At 51.7% G+C, this 21270-nt stretch overlaps 1 protein-coding gene across 30 annotated transcripts in view; it reads left to right on the top strand.

Moving 5' to 3' along the window:
* Window positions 1–21270, top strand: part of IQSEC1 (IQ motif and Sec7 domain ArfGEF 1) — a 374166-nt gene that overhangs the window by 284245 nt on the left and 68651 nt on the right. For 4 of the 30 annotated variants that reach the window (XM_035273702.3, XM_035273709.3, XM_035273705.3 and 1 more), the window contains exon 1: window positions 20022–20332. The exons of the other annotated variants lie outside the window; for them this stretch is intronic. In XM_035273702.3, the coding sequence (XP_035129593.1) occupies window positions 20268–20332 (65 nt within the window). In that variant the 5' untranslated portion in view covers window positions 20022–20267. Of the gene's footprint in view, window positions 1–20021; window positions 20333–21270 lie in introns of those variants that run through there. 30 annotated transcript variants of the gene reach the window in all.

Genomic DNA, 21270 nt, shown 5'->3' with positions numbered 1-21270 from the left:
GCAGGACTTAAGGAAGGCTGCAGCCTGGCACAGGGCAAATGGGGGGGATTGTTGAGAAGTAAAGAACAGTCCCTCTGTGCCCAGTGAAAGCCCAAGTTGGAGACCAGCTCTCCCACCCCCACGCTCCAGCAGATCTGGGTCTAGCTCAAGGGCAGGGCCTGGGGACCTGGCTTGGGCCCAGCCAGGCTGCCAGCTAGCCATTGGGTGACTTTGAGCTGGCCCTGGTCTTCTCTGGGCTCCTGACTCAGTGTGGGAGCCTAGGGCATGTGGTAGCCTCAGTGAGAGGGCCGAGGGTGTGCCCCCTTGAAGACCCAAACAAGCCATACCTCACCCAGCCCACTTGGCTGACATCTGTGATGTAGGGATGGGGTGCTGATTGCCTTAAAACTTTAACTACTTAAAATTGTAATTGCTTTAAATTTATTTTTCTTTTTTGAGATGGAGTTTCGCTCTTGTTACCCAGGCTGGAGTGCAATGGCGTGATCTCGGCTCACCACAACCTCCGCCTCCTGGGTTCAGGCAATTCTCCTGCCTCAGCCTCCTGAGTAGCTGGGATTACAGGCACGCGCCACCATGCCCAGCTAATTTTTTGTATTTTTAGTAGAGACGGGGTTTCACCACGTTGGCCAGGATGGTCTCGATCTCTTGACCTCATGATCCACCTGCCTTGGCCTCCCAAAGTGCTGGGATTACAAGCTTGAGTCACCGCGCCTGGCCATTGCTTTAAAGTTTTTAATGGTGCACTGGGAGGCAGCTAAAGTCTGTGCTAAGTCTGGCTAACATGTTCTCTTTTGGTCTTGTGACTTCTGGACCTGTAAGCGACTTATCTTTGTCTATGTAGATTTCCTAGGGGACCGAGGGGTGGGGCTCTATCTTTCCCCAGGAAGGCAGCAGGTGGTTCTATGTGGCTACAGGTCTTGCATGCATGGCCCTTAGGCCTCCCAGCCCCCTGAAAGGAGGAGCAGCATTCACTGTTGGCCTTAGGAGGGTGGCAGGTACCTAGAGTTACTATCAGCCCATGGGGCAGAACTCCAGGCACTCCCAAGTGTACAGATGTTCAGGTTGTGTACTGCAGTTGGCAGAGGAACAACGACGGCACTCTTGCTAAGCCACAGGCCTGTGGGGCTGTATCCACCAGAAGAGGGCGCCCTTTACAAATTTACACGGGGGCCCTACATGTGGATGGTGAAACTAAAGTATGCTCACTAGCAAAGGAGAGGTGCCTGGGCAAGGGCTCTCCTCCCCATCCCCCCAGTGGTCCTCCTGTGCCCAATTGTCTAGAATATCCCTCCAGGGACTCTGCTGGTAACCCCAGGGGAAAGGAAACTCCAAACACCTTCCCAGATCCATGTGAATGGCTTGAGTTAGACCCAGCCTGGTGAATTTCAGGGAGAACTGGGCCATGTGCCTGGCCTTGGGGGGCTGCAGGATTAGAGAAGGCCTGGGTCCACATCTCAGTTCCAGCTTTTTCTGGCTCTCTGTACCTTGGGTCAGGACAGCTCTGTGCAGACCATCTGTTTTACCATCTTACTTTCCCCCAGAAGCCAGTATGAAAGGCCCTTACTCTGGCCTGACCCCTGGAAGGCAGGTGCTTTATTTTTAAAGGTATGTGGATATGGGAACAGGGACACACATAAGCTGGGCATAATTCATTTCATCCACTAATATTTCTCCAGCAGCTAGTCGTGCCAGGCACCATGCTGTAGCTGGTCATGAGTGGGGTATGTCGGACAACCTTATTCTTATCCTCATGGAGCTCTCCAGAGACGGAGTTGGAAAGGGAAATGCTCCTCTGAACAGCGTCACCCAGGTGCTGGGAGGAATTGTCCAGTGGGGCTTGTGAGGTCAGCCTAGGTGTCCCTCAAGGAGCTGAGCCATGAAGGTAGAATCGTGGCTGAGTGGACTCCAAGGATTGGCTCCTCTGGGCACCCTGCCCAAGGCTGGGGCATCACTTCATCCTGGCCACTCTGTCTCAGAGTTAGGAAGGCCAGGCTGCACTTCTCCAGCAGGGTGACAGGTGGTGGGTGGGCTGGACCTGCCGGGACCAATCCAGTGAGAGGTGGGGTGGGAATCACTTTGGTGAGGCCAGGAGGGAGCCACGCTTCCCCCTGCTCCTCACCCATCCCCAACTGGCACCCAGACTGCAGTTGCCACCATGCCGCCTTTCATTCCCTTTGAGAACCACTCCACAGCTGTGCCCTGAGCTGTCTTTTCAGTCTGATCTAAATTTGCCACCATGCCCAACCTGGGGAAGGTTGGGTGAAACCCCCCTTTACAGAGGATGGGGCTTAGGTGCTAGAGCACCTGGGTTCAGATCTGGGTTATGCAGCTGGGGCTGGCAGAATGCTGGCCATAAAGCCCTGTCTCATAGGAGGGGCGGGTGCAAGTGGTTTACAGTAAGGAAGTCCCACAGGAGCCCCTAGCGAGCCTTAGCTCTCCTCGCCCTCCATCCCACACACTCAGAGAGGGCAGACAGCTGCGCCTTGCCGAAGGTTCGTTACCACGGCCAGCGCCTCTATCTGCAGCCTCAGGACAGGGGTGCCTGGGCCAGCACCTTGCCACCATCTCTTGCAAGCTGGGAATGTTTGGACTAGTGATCTCTCAAAGAGCCTCAGTTTCCTCCAGTGCCTGGCACATGACAAGCACACAGCAGATAGGGGCTGATGCTGTTTTGTTCAGGTCCCCTGAAGTGACCAATGACAGCCCTGCCACAGGCAGGCAGCTCCTTCCTGTCTACTAGGGGCTGCAGGCTGAGGTGCTGAGCAGGGACGTGCAGCCTCAGCCACCAGGACTAGAAATGGAACGCCCCCCAAGTCAGTTCTGCCTGTAGGACCCCGAACATGTCCCTCTCTCTCTCTTTCTAGAACAGGGCTTAGACTTAAATGCCCACAGGGGCCAGGCAAATGCCATGGATGCTGGCATTGGTTGTGGCTAAGAATATCTTTTTCCTTAATGGCAATGTTTCTCAAAGTGTGGTTCAGGGAGTTCAAACCATTTAAATAACAACAATGACAAGCTGCTGTTTGCCTTCTCACCATCATTCTTGCACAAGTGTGCTGTGGCATTGTCTAGAGTCTGTGACATGTCGGAGGATAGACTGAGGCTTTTGCTATAAAGTTGTCTCAAGGTTGGTGATGTCTTCATTTTAATTTTTTAATATGGTAAATGGTGATAGATATCACATCCATAAACAATTTTGGGATTCTCAGTAGAGAGTGTGCAGGGAGCCTGACACCAAAAAAGCTTGAGAACCATTGGCTTTTTTTTTTTTTTTTTTTGAGACACCTGTTGCCAGGCTGGAGTGCAGTGGTACACTGCAACCTCCACCTCCAAGTTCAAGCAATTCTCCTGCCTCAGCCTCCCAAGTAGCTGGGACTACCGGTGCACGACACCATGCCCGGCTAATTTTTATATTTTTTAGTAGAGATGGGGTTTCACCATGTTGGCCAGGATGATTTTGATCGCTTGACTTCGTGATCCACCCACCTTGGCCTACCAAAGTGCTGGGATTACGGGTATGAGCCACTGTGCCCAGCCGAGAACCACTGACCTGTATTTTTTTAAGTGTGTTAAAAAATAAGCGGTAAAATGCTAAAGGACAACTTGGGTTCCGATATGGGGGGCAAAAGAGAATGGGGGGATTGTGGCAGAACATGCCTTAACCTGCGAACAGGGCACCAAGGTGACTCAGTACCAGTCCCAGGTGGCCAGGCAGGAACCCACGTGGGCTCCATGTGGCAGCGCATCCAGCTTTCACAAGAAGCCCCAAATCCGTCTCAGGCACACAGAACCCATCTAGGGCCCAGAGCTGGGGACCTCCAGTTGCAGCCTGTGACCTGGGGTCTCAGTGTCCCCATCTATGGAAGAGGCAGCAATGGCCCCTCCATGGGATGCCAGGAGGCAAGTGCTCAAGATACAGATGGGGAAGAGGATGCAGGCTGGTCCCACCCGGCTCCTAACCCCATGACAGGCTCGAGACTCACCAAGCTGCTGCAGAGGGGACAGGCAGGGGGAGGCAGGTCCTCTGCAGCTGGCTTTTCTGTGTGTCCTTTGTCAGGCTCATATTAGCATGTATATATGAGAGAGAGATTTCACAGCTAATTCTGTAATCATAGTTCATAATTCTTTATGATAAAGAATAATTTAATCATAATTTTTTATTCTAGCTTTGTGTGTATTTCTAACATGTCTATTTACATGGTTTACAATTCAAAAGGTGCATAAGGGTATATGGTGAGAAGCTCCCCCTGTTGTTTCTGCTTGGGGAGTGAAAAGGAATGGGGGAATTGTGACAAAACAGCACTAGTCCCCCAGCAGCCAGTCCTCCTCCCTGGAGACCCATTGTGTTGTTAGTTTTTTGTGTCCAATTCCAGACAGTTTCACGTATACATAAGCAAATGCATAGAAATATACGTTATCCCCCCATTTTTAAACACAAATGTGGCAGTACCATACACACCGCCTGACACCTTGTATAGCTAACTTTATCAATGACTTAGCGCTATGAGGTAGATATTATTACCCTCTTCTATAGGGAAGGAATTTGAAGTTCAGAGTTTCTGTGATTTGCCCAAAGCAACACAGCCAGGAAGTGGCAGAGTCAGGATTCAAACCGAGGTCTGGCTGGTTCCTGCTCCCTCTAAGCATGATCTCACCAAGCCTCACCCCTCCACTGCCCTTGGAGTGGCTGCTGTGGGGCCTTGTTGAACCATCAGATGAGGCAAGCTTCTATCCTGCATCGATCTCTCAGGTCACTTGGGTTGCAGTTGACAGAAACTTAGAGGAAGGGAGAATTGATTGGCTTCCCTCACCAAAGTGCAGAGGAGAGGAGTATAATGGGGCTCCAGGAACTCGACCACCAGGGCTTGCTTTCTCTGCCCACATCTCTTGTCTCTGTTTTTCCAGACATGTTCTCATCATTCTCCCAAAGCAGCTTTGTCCATGAGGCCAGAAAGAACCACAGCCTAGGGAGCTCCCAGGTGTTCATGGACCCAGCTTTCCCCTCTGGAGCCAGACTGCCTGGGTTCACTGTTCTGCTTCGCCTCTGACCAGCTGTGGGGCCTTGGGCAAGGGAATTAACCTCTCTGCACCTCCACTGCCTCATCTGTTAAATGAGGATCTTAGCATCTACCTTGCAGGGCTGTGGTGAGGATGACTTGAGATAATGCATGGTAAACACCCAGACATATTAGCTCTATGATTCTTAGTCATAGTTGGACTCACTGCAGGGACAGTCCTTGGTAGATGGCACAAGGAAGCCAGAAATTCCACAGGGAGGGAGGAGTATGGCCTGCAGAACTTAGCCAGGTGGGCTCAGCCCTCCCTGAGGCACAGCTCCTGGAACAGGGTTCCAGGCCCTTGCAGGCGGTGCCCCTGAACTCTGCCCCAGTTAGAGCCCAGACTGCCCCCAGTTCTCTGGCCCAGATGGAAGAGGCAGGCTTGTGGACAGCAGACATCCTGGTCCTGCCATGTGACCTCACACTGCTACTCTGCTTCCCAGGGCCTCGGCATCTTCAGCTTCCTTCCAGCCTCAGTGTGAGGGTTGGTAATGACACCCTTGACTTCCTGGCCAAGGCTGGGCACACGGCAGCCCTTCACAGCCTGGAAGTTCCTCTCCTTGCTCCTCTGTGGCCCTGGCATCTTGCACAGGGGCCAAAGCACAAGAGGAGCCAAGGTGTGTTGAGTAAATGCCCTTTCCAGCCAGAGATTGCATCCCGTACTGGGGACTCTGTTGGTATAAAATCTCAGCTCCCTCATAGCCTGGTGTGCTATCTGGGATCTTGGGCGAGTGGTTTGGTCTTTCTGGACCTCTCTTTCCTGTGAGATGTGGACAGTGCCGTCTCCGTGGTTGAGAGGATTACACATACTCTATGTAAGTGCAGGGGAGCACCCAGCACAGAATTGGTGCTCCAGAAATGGCAGCGGCTGCTGCTCCTAGTTCAGCTTACCGTCTCTGTCCATGGGGTACAGGTGGTCACTAACAGAAGCCAAAGGCAGAGACTAGAGCCCCTCAGTTGCAAGCTGGCTGCTAAAGCAAGAGGGGTTTTACTGAAAGGCAGCTGTTGTCTTGGATGGGAAGCAGGCCTGGAGTGGGGTCCCTCCTGAGGGCAGGAGGCAGGATTGGCTAGGACAGCCGTGGTTGTCGTGCTGCTCACAGTGCCCCTCCCAGGAAGGAGCGTCCATGAGGTCCTACTTGGGTTCCTGCAGGCAGGGCTGGACTGTGAGAGGCTCCCCAGGTCCAAATGCCTGAGGACCAGATGAGGCCCGGTAAAGGAGAGAATAGCAGGGCTCTTAGGAAGAGGAAAGTGCCTCGAGAAAGTGAGGCGCACAGCCGAGGTCCCCTCCCAGCCCCTTCCTCCTGACCTTCCTTCCCTGTGCTCCGCAGGGCATTGAATGCGAATTACCTTTAATCAGGCTTGTCATTACTAAAGACGTAGCTGGCATGTTGAACAAACTGTGTTTGTAATTACAAGTCATGTTCCTAACACTCCAGGGGGTTCCAAACCTTGATATCTTGGCTATTAACACATAAGTTACTGTTATTTACAGAAATTGCTAGAGAAACAATTGTCTGTGGATTGTGCTGCATAAGGGATGCTCATCGTGGGTCAACTCCAGGAGTCTGGAGTGGTCTGTCTGGCTCTCAAGGCTGAACACTTAGTTCGTGGGGTCAGGTTCTCTCACCGGCCAAAGTTTGACTTGGCTCAGGGGCTCCTAGTCTTTGTCACCAGTGCATGAGCACACAGGTTGGATTCCCAGCTCTGCCACCACCAACTGGTGGCCTGGAGGCCAGCCGTTTAACCACTCTGTGCCTCCGTTTCCTATGGACCAAGGGGGCCCACTTGGAGGGGTGGTGGGGGCATTAGAGGAGATGACATAGGTGCAGCCCATTACCCCTGCCCTGTGCAGAAGGTGCTCCTGGGCCCAAGTGCCCCTCCTTCTCTCTGCACAGCTCAGGAGGCACAGTGGGGCAGCAGCCAAGACTTATTCCCAGGAAGAGTGGAACAAGATGTAGAGGCCCCCCCTGCATGCCCCTGGCACCAGGCAGCCCTCCCCTGCCGCAGGTAGCTGGGAAATAATTTCTCGCTTGAGTATGCTGTTTCTTGTTGCACACAAGGGATTCTTAGATCCTTGCTACCCACCAAGCAGGGTTTCAGGAAGTGTGAGATCCAGGCCATGAAACGATTCCAGGTGAGGCACAGGCTCAGCTCTTGGTGACACGGAGCACACCCCCTGGAACCCGGGAGAGAGTTCTTCTCCTTCCAGTGCTCTTTCCACCCTTCTGATGATGTCAGACAGGAGGGTTGGTGTGCTGACAGACAGAACAGGAGGGCTCTTTAACGTTCCATTATCGCCCACAAAGGCTTAATGCGATATATTGATTATATAGGGAGCAATACGGTCACATTGTTCAACAGTTAAACATACAGAAGGGTACACAGTGAGCCATGAGTCATGCTCTTCCACAGCCCGTCCCCTCTCCAGAGACAGCCGCTGTCCAGGAACATCTTGGAGTGTGTGTGTGTGTGGCGTGCACATGTACATGTCCATCCTTTTTGTAACTCAAATTCAGCATTCTTCAGCTTGCCTTTTTCCTGTAGTGCTATGTCTTATCTAAATATATTTTTTTAGATAGTCCTTATATCCCTATATTTATTTGGATAGTCCCTATCCAAATATAAAAAGCATATTTCTGTTTTATTGGTGGCCTCCTGTCATGTGGATTCTCTGTACTTGCTAATCTCTGTTCTCAACAAGACACAGCAGGCCTCAGGGCTGGGGCTGATAACAGCATCGAAGCAGGAGTTTATAACAGCATTTTGTTTTTGTCGATTAACTTTCATGGGAAAATTCAATTTATGCTCAGCGAGGCTGGCCTTTCACTTATGGAGCAGATATACAGTTTCCTTGATAGCATGAAGAGTGCTGAGTAATTGGTGTACAGGTGCTATGTGGTTGTTGGAAAAACTAAACCCAGGTTACTCCCACAGGATGAAGCTCCTACTGGGTCGCTGGCCTCATGCCTTATAGCACACCTGTCCCCACACTTCATGCCCCATGTAGATGTAGAACTACAGGAATATTTTTCCACGTTCACCAAGCCTTTGCCGTTGCCATTTCTTGTACCTGAAATGCCCTTCTCCTGCTGGGCCACCCAGTGATTTTCCATTCATGCCACAAATCCCAACACAGGCATCACCTCCTCCCGGAAGCCTTCCCTGAATGACAACTCCACCAGCTAGCAGTTGTTCCTGCCTCTCTACCAGGTTGCTCCTATTACTGCATTTAGTGGCTTTAGTGGCTTGCTGCAGTGCAAAGCTTCTTAAACTGCAGCAGGTATTTCAATCATCTGGAGGGTGAGAATTTGCATTTCAAATGATTCCCAGCTGAGGCTGCTGTTCCTGGGGCCCCACTTTGAGGACCACTGTTGGAGTGTGATGAACACAGGCTGACTGTTGGCCTACTTGGGCTCTAATCTCGGCTTCATCACGTATGGGCTGTGTGTCTTAGGGTAAATTATTTACCTTCTCTAGGCTTCAAGGCCTGTGTGATAAACCACAAAACAATCCCCACCTTGTAGAATTGCTGTCAGGATTACGTGAACTGGCACAGGAACGGGGCTGATGCCAATTGTGAGTTACCTCCACTTTCCTTACCCAGCTGAGTTTCCTGAGGTCAGGGCCCACATCCGCAGCCTGTGAGATGCTTAGTGCCTGACACCTACTAGGTGGGGAGGTATGCTGGGAAGCTGTTGAGCACATTCAAGAATGCGCACATTCTCAATGACAGAGTTATTCAGACAGTGAATCACACATCACACATGTCCTGCCTCCATTAATTCTGAATCAGTGGAGTTAGGTCAGGTCTTCCTTCCACTGGGACAAAAGAAGGTGTTGTTTAAATCAATAACATAAAGAAGACTGCAAAGGGGGATGTTTAACTCACTTAGGAGACGCTGTTGATTTAGCAGCACTTAATGGCATCCATTTACAGAACAGGTGACCCCAGCACTTACTATAAATGAATGTATCTATTCATTACAGCAGAGGCCCTGCACTCCCTTGGTAGCTATTCTTTGGTATGAACTCACTACGTAAAAGGCAGCAGGCTGCTTCCCCAACAGCTACCAGGAATGCAGCCCTGGCCCTGCCACAGCATCTGAGCTAGTGACGTCCAGGTGGGATGTTCTGAAGGAGGGCAAGCCCTTGCAGCTTTCTATCTGTATTTTTCTAGATTCCTTCCGTTTCTTCACCCATTTTCATATGCAGATGAGCCCCAGTTTTGGCAAAGCTACCAGGAAAGAAACCAAGAATATCAAGACTGGCCATTCATTTTGCCAAAGCAATGGCTCTAACCCCCAACCTTGAGACAGGATCTCACACTGTTGCCCAGGCTGGAGTGCAGTGGTGCAATTGTGGCTTAATGCAGCCTTGAACTCCTGGGCTCAGGTGATCCTCCCATCTTAACCTCCCTAGTAGCTGGGACCACAGGCATGTGCCACCATGCCTGGCTAACTTTTTATATTTTTAGTTGAGATGAGGTCTTGCCATGTGCCCAGGCTGGTCTCTTAACTTCTGGGCTCAAGCGATCCACCTGCCTCAGCCTCCCAAAGTGCTGGGATTACAGGCATGAACTGCCTCGCCCAGCCTGATGTCTCCTTTTTAAATAAAATCTTTAGCTGATGGGTTCCTTTAAATACTGGGCTCCCCTAGCACACTAGAGATGATAATCAGTGATTTTGAAAAATCATTTTCCAGCCCTTCTAGAATCTCTCTATGGTATAAAGAGGGGTGGGCATTGCTGAGATTGAGACAAGGAAGAGCAGGGGGAGAGGGAAGGGACCTGCCTTGGCCCTGTGGGTGGTCCCTGAGCCAGCGTGAATCTGATCAACACGATTCACCTGTCTAGCAGACATTTACTGAGCAGCTGCTATAGACCAACCACCATCTGGAGATAGGGGATACAGTGGCAAATGAACAAAGTCACAGAGCTACCATTCTGATGGAGGTGACAGTGAGTACACAAGTGATTAAACCAGGTAACGGGCCGGGCGCGGTGGCTCAAGCCTGTAATCCCAGCACTTTGGGAGGCCGAGGCGGGTGGATCATGAGGTCAACAGATCGAGACCATCTTGGTCAACATTTGCCTGAACCCAGGAGGCAGAGATTGCGGTGAGCCGAGATCGCGCCATTGCACTCCAGCCTGGGTAGCAAGAGCGAAACTCCGTCTCAAAAAAAAAAAAAAAAAACCAGGTAACGATGAACTGTGAGATGGGCCTTAAAGGGAATCGATGAGATAGAATGTGGGTGAGGGTCCAGGAGGGTCCCGGGGAAGAAGTGACAGAACATATGTGTATGGTCTTAGAGCTCTTCTTGTATGAGGTCTGTCTCTCTCAGACTCTAGGCCTGAGGGCGGGGCTTGGAAGTTGCAGAACCCAATTCCGCCCTGGCTCCCAAGGGGCTCTGCAAGGGGCCCTGTGAGTGTTGGCTCCACCTGAGGATGTGCTTCATTGAGTGAGGAATGGTGAAGTGCAGGCAGCCGGGGAAGAGGGGGAAAAGGCAAGGACCACTCCCCCGCTGTGACTCTGCCTGGACTTGTGGGGTGTGCTCAGCAAGGCTGGCAGAGTCCCTCCTAGAGCTGTCACCGCTGCCCCACTCCTGCTTTTCCCCAGCAGCACTCCCTTCCAGAGGGCCGGGGCAGACCCCAGGCGGAGAGTACAGTAAAGGGAGTGGGTGTCTGGGAATGGGGTTCAAGGAGAAGGGTGTAGGCAGAGCACCGCTGAGGTCCAGCACTGGAGGGCTCACTGAATTCTTTATGGCACCCTCAGAGACATGGATTATTATTCAGCTCCATTTCACAGAAGAGGAAACTGAGGCTCAGAGCAGTGATGCCCAAGCCAAGAAGGGAGCTGTGCCAGGATTCTGCCTCTGCAGTCCTTGGAGGTCAGATGCCAAGGTGGCTTTGGTTACTCATACATCAGCCAATGGAGAGACTTTCTCCTCGCAGAGGTCTTCTTTCTGGGCCTTGAAGTTCAAATGGAATAGTGTCGTAAGAATGTACCTGGGACTCAGAGAGCCCGGAGTTCTCAGCCCTCACTAGCTGTTTGCCCTTAAACAAATTCCTTAGCCTTTTTGAGCCTTGACTTCTTTTACTGTTTGGGAAGATAGAATAGTCCCTAGCGTAGAGGGCCATTGTGAAGCTTAAATGAGACAACATGTCATGCATTTAGCACAGAACCTGCATCCAATAAGCACCTTGGATATAAGGGAAGAGGGACTGGTGAAGCTTCATGATTAAGTTCGTGGTTTGGGGACCAAATGGACCTGGGCTCAAATTCCTGATCCAGCCAGGCACTAGCTGTGTGGCCTTACATAAGTTACTCAACCTCTCTGAGTCTCAGTGTATCTATAAAATGGAAGGTTGTTGAGCATTAAATGTGGGCACTTCTGTAAAGTGCCTGGCCCAGATTGTGTGCCCTGTGAGAGGAGGCTGCAGGAAGAAGTGAGAAGAGGCAGAGAGTTGGGAAAGGAGGCTCAGAAAGACCAAATCACTTGCCCAAGATTCAAGATTATGCTCTAGTATGTGGAGTCTCCATAAGCCATGAACGTCCCCACTATGGGGACGTCTCTGGCTGGGAAGAACACTTACTCCCTACTCACTCGACACACCTTGGCTCCTCTCACACCTTAGCCCCTGTGCTAGGTGCCAGGGCCACAGTGAAGTAAGGGGAGGAACTTGCAGGCTCTGAAGGGCTGCTGTGCACCTGGCCCTGGCTAGGCAGTCATAGGTGTCTTTGCCAAGCCTCACACTGAGCCTGCAAGGAAGGTGGCACTATCCCCGCTTTGAGGCTGAAAATGCTGAGGGCCTGGGAAGCAGTGTAATTGTGTGAGGTCACATGGTGGAGCCGGGATGTCTGCTGGGCCTGCTGCCCACAGGCCTGCCTCCTCCATCTGGGACACAGAGGGTGGACACGGGGGCAGAGCTCAGGGGTGACACCACAGAAGCTGGGCTTTGGAGGTTGAAATGGACAACTCAGGAAGTGAGAACAGGATAAGCAAAGGCACTGGGACTAGGAAGTGCAGGGTGCATTCTGAGAGTGGCTGCATTGTAGGGATCATAGCTGGGAATGAGGCTACAAAGACAAGCAGGAGCTGGATTACAATACAGGTGGTGCCTGAGCAGTTCAGTGTCACGTAGGAAACCCGGGTCAGGGAGCCATATTCCAGGAGCTGTGCTCCAGGGGTCCGAGCCCACCCAGCAGAAGTGTCCCCCGTCCCTGAGGGTGCTGCGTGGCTCCCTGCGCCACCTACCAGGGAAGGAGGGATGAGTATGAAGAGCTGAAGTGGGGGCATTTTTGATCATCTGCTGGGGCTGGCGGGCATCTAAATGGGAAGGGTGATGGCAGTGTGATGGGGGAGTTTAGGGAAGAGCCTTCTACTGAGAGAGGCAGCAGCTCCATAGAATTTCCTCCTGAAGTTGTCTTGCCCCTTGAATCCTGCAGGTAGGCTGGCAAATAACCATTTCCCTTCCACTTGAATAGAGACCCTTAACGCAAGTAGCTGCTCTTTAGATACCACAGGACTGTTGTCCGCAGGCCCTGCCCCTGGATTCAGGTCAAGCAGTCCAGTACACTTAGTTGGGCTCTGCCGGGGGACCAGGAGGGATGGGATGTGCCCATGGAGCAGCCAGACTGATGAGGGATGCAGCAAGCATATTCTCACCACCTTCTTTCATGTTTACAACAGACCAGCATTCCCTGTGTGGCAGGGGTTACATTGGTCACTGAGGACCTGGAATCATGGAGTGCTCTGGGGATCTAGGTGTGGAGGGCTTCTTGGAGGAGGTGGCCATTCATGGTTGTTTCATTTGCTAAAGAAAACCCTCACCAACCATTGAGAACCCACCATGTTCTGGGCTCCTCAGAGCCCTCGCAGAGCCACCCGTACCTGTGCTGGGTTCCGTTTCTCCTTGCATGGGACGCTGTGTCCTAGCTGTGTGGTTCTTTATTGCAGCCCCTCCCTCAGGGTCTTTCCCATGCATCCTCAGCCTGTGTGAGTCCGTTTGTCAACTAATAGCACCATAACAGCTGCGTCTAATTTCTGTTATTCATCTAAAGACCACAAGAAAACAGCCTCCTGACACCTCAAACCACGATGGGTCTTGGGTCATAGGAGTGCAGAAGGAGCTGGGGAAAGGAAGCCAGATAACCAGTTCTTGGCTGTGCCCCCATGTGACTTGAGGTAGTGCTCCCTGCTTCTGTGAGCCTCAGCTGCCTCCTCTGAACAATGGGTGGGCAGCACTGGATCTTGGTAGCTCCTTCAGACTCCAACATGAAGGCCAATTATTTAATTTTTAAAATTTATTTGATTAAATTTAATTTTTAGTTTAATTAAATTTATTTAAATTTTAATTTTTGTGTGTACACAGGTGTATATATTTATGGGTCACATGAGATATTTTGATATAGGCATGCAATGCCTAATCATCACATCAGGGTAAATGGGGCAAGGCTGCTTTAATCTTACTGTCGTGGTCGGGGTCTTGGCCAACCCAAGCACCGTTGCAGTTGGGATGAATTCCCCTAGGGCTGTAGTAGCTGTCTGCAACCAGGCAGTTACACAGGACAATGGCAGCATCTGGGCCCTACCACTGGGAAGGTGCATGGAGAACAATGGTCCCTACCCTCGAGGTGCCCACAGTCTTAAGTGAGGGCTTCTTGCTCTGCTTGGGAGTGGAGGGATTAAGGGAGGCCTCAAAGAGAACGGGACATTTGAGCTGGGCTTCAAAGGTCGAATAAGAGGTTGCCAATGAGATGGAGCAGACAACCCAGGAAGTGGGACCAGGAAGTGCAGGGTGCATTCTGGGAGTGGCTGCATTGTAGGGATCATAGCTGAGAATTTGGCTGGAAAGACAGGCAGGAGCTGGATTACAATACATGTGGTGCCTGAGCAGTTCAGTGTCACGTAGGAAACCCAGGTCAGACACCGAGGTTAGGGTGGACAACCCAGCGCCACTTCCGGCAATCCCTCATTCATTCTGTTTACTTTGTTTAGTAAGATATGGCACTTCCCAAATTCACAAGTGGTTTCTGTGGAAAATGGTTGGAATTTTAAAGATAATTTGACAGTTGATAAGAACAGCTTTATTTATCTGGAAACATTTCTGTTCTGGGGGATGGACTGGCTTGGTGAGGCGTCAGTGCTATGTTTCATGCAGCTGTCTTCAGCTTTTTACTGCATCTAACAGCCACAGGAATATTCCATATTTGGGTGAGAATGGTGGTCTTAAAACTCACCTGCCCAGGCTGGGTGCTGTATTGTCCAAGTTCTCAACAGTGTGGTACAGTAGGTGGCCAGTGTGGCATGAAGCCTTGGGTCAGTGTCAGTGTTTAGTTCCTGGCTACATGCATGACCTGGGACACATCCCTCCACCTCTCTGAATCTCAGTTTCCCTGTCTGTAAAATGAGGATTTGGGGCTGAGTGGCAGCCACAGAGCTCCCTCGCAGACCCAGCATTCTGGCTGTAATAGGGGAATGTTCATTTCGTAAGATGAATGGTAACATACTAGCAGTTGACAGACACTGAGTGGAAGCTCAAAATGTGCTACAACACAACTCACTGATTTTTTTTTTGGTTGTTGGTAGACACAACCTCCTCGAAAGACGAGGAACCTGGCTCAACAGGTGGTTTAAGGGCCATCAAACATTTGGGGTCTTTGCGGACTAGCTCTGGTGGGCTTCAGCGCCTCCTAGAAGATGCTGGAAGATGTCAGAGTACCTTCAGTCCATTGATTTCTTCATTTCACTGGCGCTTTTTGTGTGTATGTTTATGTGTATGTGTGACAGGATCTCTGTCACCCAGGCAGGAGTGCAGTGGCACAATTACGACTTAAAACAGCTTTGACCTTCCTACGCTCAGGTGATCAGCTCAACAACTCAGCCTCCTGAGTAGCTGGGACTACAGGTACATGCCACCATGCCTAGCTAATTTTTCCATTTTTTGTAGAGATGGGATTTTGGTACTTTGCCCAGGCTTCACTGGCTTAAAAAAAAATTGTGTTGGGTCCAGTCCAATCCATAACTGGCTTTTTTTTTTTGGAGACAGAGTGAGACTCTGTTGCCAAGGCTGGAGTGGAGTGGCATGATCTCAGCTCACTGCAACCTCTGCCCCTTGGGTTCAAGTGATTCTCCTGCCCTTAACCTCCCGAGTAGTTGGGATTACAGGCACCCAGCACCATGCCTGGCTAATTTTTGTATTTTTAGTAGAGATGGGGTTTCATCATGTTGACCAAGCTGGTCTCTAACTGTTGTACCTCGGGTGATCCACTGCCTCAGCCTTCCAAAGTGCTGGGATTACAGGCATGAGCCACCACACCTGCCCCATAACTGGCTTTTTTGAAAGCAATAAACACTTGTTTAAAAAAAAGTTTTTTGTTTTTTAAATGGAGTCTCGCTATCTCCTAGGCTGGAGTGTAATGGCGATCTTGGCTCAATGCAACCTCCACCTCCCAGAGCAATTCTCCTGCCTCAGCCTCTGGAGTAGCTGGGATTATAGGCACCCACCATTATGCCTAGCTAATTTGTATATTTTTGTAGGGACAGGGTTTCACCATGTCGGTCAAGCTGGTTTTGAACTCCTGACCTTAGGTGATCTGCCAGAGTGCTGGGATTACAGATATGATCCACCGTGCCCAGCCTAAAATTTTGGAAACTCATCTAAGTGTTCATAGTGTGAAAAGTTCTCCATTTTCCTCCCCACCCCTGTCCCACCTAGATCTGAAGCCTAGTAAGCAGAGGCCTTCTCCAGGAATTTCTGGAACCTCTGAGTTTCCCTTCCCAGAGGCAAGCACTGGTACCTGTTTCTTGGGTCTCTTTTAAGAAATAATCTATGATTATACAATCTTATATAAGCCCACTAGTGTTCTGTAGATTCTGTTATAAATACGCTTTTCATTTTTTTGGACTTTCTATCACAATGTATGTCTCAGATCTTTTCCTATAAGTATGTAGGATGCTGCTCCATTGGCACTCCATTGATGGGTGTAATAGAATTTACTTCACCAGTCCGCATTGAGAGGCATTATATGTTTCCTCCCTGGAGTTCTGCTATTTCAAATAATTAATATCCTTGGGCATACATCTACGTGCACACAGGCAGAGGGCGCTGTACAATTCATTCCCAACAGTGCATTGTCCCATCTTGTGGCCATGTCATCTCAGGATCATCTGGTCTTGCCCTATCCTTTCAGTCATTTTCTTCCCCCATAACGTTTGGATTCTACTTTCACACAGGGGTGTCTGGCTGAACAGTTAGGGGGTTTGCCAGGGTAGCTGGAGCCAATGTGGGACTCCCTCAGGAGAGCTTCACTTATTTCAGAGAAGTGCCGCATGTACGCATTAATATTGTAGGTTTTGCGGGTCGTACGTCTCCGTTTTAACTGTTTGACTTCATCATGATAGCACAGAAGAAACCATTGACAGTACACACGTGGATGAGCGTGGTTCTGTTCCAGTAAACCTTTAAAAGAAAAACAAAACAGGCAGCAGGCTGGACTTGGCTCTCAGACCATAGTTTACCAACCTTTGGCGTATTTGGCTAAAGTAAAGACCTTCTGTGCACCAGGCTCCATTGTTGGCACAGGGACTGCTGTAGGGAAGGACATGGAACCAGCAGTTGGAATACAGCTCACTGGTATAAGCAAGCAGGTGTGGAGTAAGCTGATGACATGGAAGAGGAGTTTTGGACTTGGACTGGGCACTGGTCGTGGGTGTCTTTCTGGGAGCAGTGACATCAGAAGTTGAAAACCAAGGTCCTAACTGTGAGTCAGGCATTGTGGGGAGTGTGGGGAACTAAAAGAAGCTTAGTATTGTGCAGGTGTGGTAGGCATAGAGCAGGCAGCAGGAGAGGTAAGGGCTGGAGAGATGAACCAGGCCGCACAGGCCATGAGGCTGGCCGTGCAGAGAGGCTGGACTTCATCTTGACAGCTTGGTGAGAGGGGCTGCAAAGGCTGGGCTTCAGGAGAGTGCTACACATCTGGCTGAAGGAAAGCAGGGAGGCTATGGACAGCCAGGAGGCCATCAGAATCCAAGGGGCTATGGATAAAGTCGGGTTGTAGCATGTGAAATGGGCCAAGGCAAGCAGCTCAGGACTAAAACCTGGGATGACACAGTTGAACTAAACATTTCCATGACTTTTTTGCATCCTGTGACCCCAAACATGGGGTCCTGCTTATCCCTCAAGGTCCAGCCCAAAATGTCCCCTCATCATTAGAGCCTCTCTTGGGGCAGAGTGACAGGCTCTTTCCTCCACTGTCATGACACCATACTGGGGAATACTTGCCACAGCAGTGTTTCCCTACTGAGGCCTCAGAGTAAGTACTAATTAATGCTTGCTATATTAAATTAAACAGCAAGGCGAATTAACTGGGGTAGAGGTGGCTGCTGAGCCACTCTTTACAGTTGCAGAAACTGAGACTCAGAAGGCTCAGCAGTTTGACCAGATGGTACATGCAAGGATTCTGACCGGTCTGGTCATTTCTGCAGAAAAATTGGCCTTCTCTGCCTCTCTAGGCTGAAACTTTTCTTGCTTCTGCTCGCAATTCCCTACATTATTAATCTGCAAGGCAGTTAGTGGAGCAGGAGCAAGAGGTACACTTTGCAGGAAGATAAAACAAGAGTCAAGATGCATTTGGTTTCCAGAGAGTCCATCATCTGGTATTCCAAATGCTAACAGGGAAATTCAATCCCCTTCTTCTAAATCCCAGCCGAGACGAAGTCGCCAAGACCATCCTGCTGGGCGGCAGGGCCCTGGACCTGGAGAAGTGCCTGGAATTCTTGGACAATCTGGATGGTGAGGCTGTCAAAGCCCATGTCCAGAGCACTCCAGCAGCTGGGCTGGGGGAATTCTTTTGGCTCCATTTATTGCAGCCTATTTTTAGAGAGCACTTCAGACTGGGGTGGGAGTTTTCTGCTGCCTTTGCCCTCAACTGGGTCATTTCTACCCTATCCTCTCCCAGCTCCCTACCCCCACCTCAGCCAAGACAGATGCCAGATGTGGCTGTGGTCTTTGAGTGGTGCAGTCCAGTGTTCTCCTTCCAGAACCCTCTGTATGTAGCTTTTGTCCATCTTTTTTATTATAGCTTTCCTTGTGAGTGCAAGGTGGTATTGTGGTCTAAAGATTAGTGAGGTTGAGAGCATCTTTTCATGTGCTTATTGGTCACTTGTAGATTGTCTTTGAAGAAATATCTACTTAGATACCTTGCCTGTTTTTAAATTGGCAAGGTATTTGCCTTATTATTGTTGAATTATAAGAGTTCTTTATACAGTATGGACACTAGACCCTTATTAGATACATGGTTTGCACATGTTTTCCCCCATTCTGTGTCTTTATTTATTTATTTTTGAGACGGAGTTTCGCTCTTGTTATCCAGGCTGGAGTGCAATGGCGCGATCTCGGCTCACTGCAACCTCCACCTCCTGGGTTCAGGCAATTCTCCTGCCTCAGCCTCCTGAGTAGCTGCGATTACAGGCACGCGCCACCATGCCCAGCTAATTTTTTGTATTTTTAATAGAGACGGGGTTTCAGCACGTTGACCAGGATGGTCCTGACCTCTTGACCTCGTGATCCACCTGCCTCGGCCTCCCAAAGTGCTGGGATTACAGGCGTGAGCCACTGCACCCGGCTATTTATTTTTAATACAGCAAAGAAAACATGGGAAGCTGAGGAGAGGAATGTGGAGATGGGCAGTGAAGGGTCACTGGGCTCCTGCCCAGCCTCTTGCCTAGGAACCCAGGTGCTCTAAACTGGCTTTAGGGGCTGCCCTCCCCTGCTGCAAGCTGGGCCAACTCAGCCTCCCTTCCTTCATTGTCCTCATCCAAATCAGAGATTCAGAAGGGCACAAGACAATGCCCCTGCACTGATGGCTTCTGGCAGCTTCCTGACTCCTGAAGACCTGCCAGCTGTCCAGCCCTCCAGGAGATGGACTTGTAGGTGGGTGGCCCAGGATAGGTGAGATTTTGATTGTTCCATATCTGCTTGCTGTCTCCCAACCACATCTAGACATTCCACAAGTGGAATGGGCAATGTGCCTGCCTTCATGGAGCCCAAGAACAGATAGTAAACAAGTAAACATACAAATGGAGGACTGCAAGCCATGCATGAGCACTCATAGCAAGAAGAGCTTGAGAGAGGAGGAAAGGGTAAGGGAAACTGTGAGTTGGGCCAGTTAAGCTGAGCCTCAGTTTACTCATTGGCAAAATGGGGCCAGGGGTAACTCCACCTACTTCACAATGTTGCTTTGAAGGCCAGCTATCACGGAAGAGCAATAAAGTGCTAATTTCTACTACTTTAAGCTTGCCATAGGTGCTTGAAGGGTGTCTCTGAGTTGAGAAAAGGAAGGGGGGTGGTGGGCTTAAGGAGAAAGAAGCAACTTTCTATTAGATCCTCCCCAAAAAGCTGCCAAAAGGGTAGCACAAACCTCAGGATAGGGCCCATTCCTTCTCTGGGGCGCATGAGTCCCAGAACCACACGGTTCTGTACAGGCGGGCAAAGGCCAGGTTTTATAAACTGAACGCAAAATCAGGGTAGGCGGAGATTGGTGCCATCAGCGGAGTAGGCTCTGGTTGGCGGGGGGGGGGCGGCTGGCGCTTTGTATTTGTTGTGGTTACACGCTGGGGAGGGAGACCTGGCTGCCGGGAGGCGCCAGTGTTGGAGGGTAGCAGAGCACTCCTACTAGAACAGAGGCCTCGCACCCTGGGACCTGGATGCAGTGTCTGGGACTCCGCCCTTGCGCTCGTCATTCGGCGCCTCGGCTCGGCCCCGCCCCTGCGCGTAGCCCCGCCCCCATCCTCCCGCCCCCTGTGCTGCTTTCGCGGCTCCGCGTGGCCACCCCTCCTGTGCTCCCTTCCCTACAGGCTCCGCGTAGCCCCGCCCCCGCGCGCAGCCCCGCCCCCAGCTCGCCCTCGGCCCCGCCCCCTCACGGCCTCGCCCCCTCTAGGGCCACATTCCTCCGGCCCGGCCTCGCGCTGCGCCTAGCGGGCGGCGGTGGAAGGGCGGGCTCGGCTGGCCCGGGGCACGGACTCGGGGCCGGGGCCGCGGGAACCGGCGGCCACTGGGCCAGGAAACCCGAAGTGGTCGCGTGGCGGGTGTTCGTGTCTCCGGGTGGCCGGGTGTCCGCCCCGGCATCTGGCGGCCGCTGGCGGGAGTCGGCGGCCTCGGCTGGGCCTGGGTCCCGGGTCCCGGCCCGGCCCGCTCCCGCTACGGCCGCCATGTGGTGCTTGCACTGCAACTCGGAGAGGACCCAGTCCCTGCTGGAGCTGGAGCTTGACAGCGGGTGAGAGCGCGGCGCGGGGCCAGCGGCCTTCCGGGTAGCTGAGCGGTGGGCTGGCGGAGGCTGCGGAGACGCGTGTGCGGAGTGCGGGTGACTGTCGGAACTGGGCGCCCCGCAAGCGAGAGAAAGCTGCCTGCGGGGCGGGGTGCGACCGCGAGACTGTGGGTTTGGGTGGGAGACGAGCAAGCAGGACCAGAGTTTGTGCGTGGGAGAGAGACGCGCCCTTGGGATAGGAGCGCTGTGTGTCTCCTGGGAGGGTCTCCGGATGAAAGTGTGTTTGCGACCGAAGGCCTGTTGGAGTGCAAGTTGGTTGGGGGTGAGTTTGAGTTTGTGGGAGTAAGAGGGAAACAGTGGGACTCGGAGTGGGTGTGAGGTGAAGAGCAAGAGGGAGAGTGGAGAAGAGTTGGTGAGAGGGTGCCCAGCGGGTCTGTGCCTGTTTCCAGCTGCAGGCAGGGCAAGGGCTGCCAGGGAGGCCTCTTGCAGGCCTGTCTATTCCAGACATTGGGCCTGTGTCTGGATTGATGTTTCTGTCCTGTCTGCGAGACTCCCAGTGTGTACGAGGGTAGGCGACCTGTACAAACAGGCGTCCAGGTGTGCCAGCAGCTTTGGTCGGGTACTGGGTGCCTGGTAGGGCCTCTTGGGAGTGCACTTAGGAGTGTGGCTGCTGTTTGTGGCAGGGTGCGGATGTCAGGGGCTTTGTTTATGTGTGGTGATGAGTGTGTGCCTGGTGTGGTCAGGGATGGAGTCTGGTGTGTCAGAGGGGCCAACCCTTTTCTGCTTCGGGGCCTGTGGGCGGCTGTCTGGGCGTCTAAGGGCCCGTGTTTATGGAGAGAAAGGAAGAAAGAGAGTGTGTATGTGCTGGGAATATTGATTTCCTCTCTCCAGTGACCAGCACAGCTGCCCCCTGAGCTATCTGCAGGCCCCTCTGAGGAGCGGGGGGT

This window comes from Callithrix jacchus, chromosome 15 (assembly GCF_049354715.1).
Source record: "Callithrix jacchus isolate 240 chromosome 15, calJac240_pri, whole genome shotgun sequence".
Lineage (NCBI taxonomy): Eukaryota > Metazoa > Chordata > Mammalia > Primates > Cebidae > Callithrix > Callithrix jacchus.
This window is presented reverse-complemented; position numbering and strand designations above follow the sequence as displayed.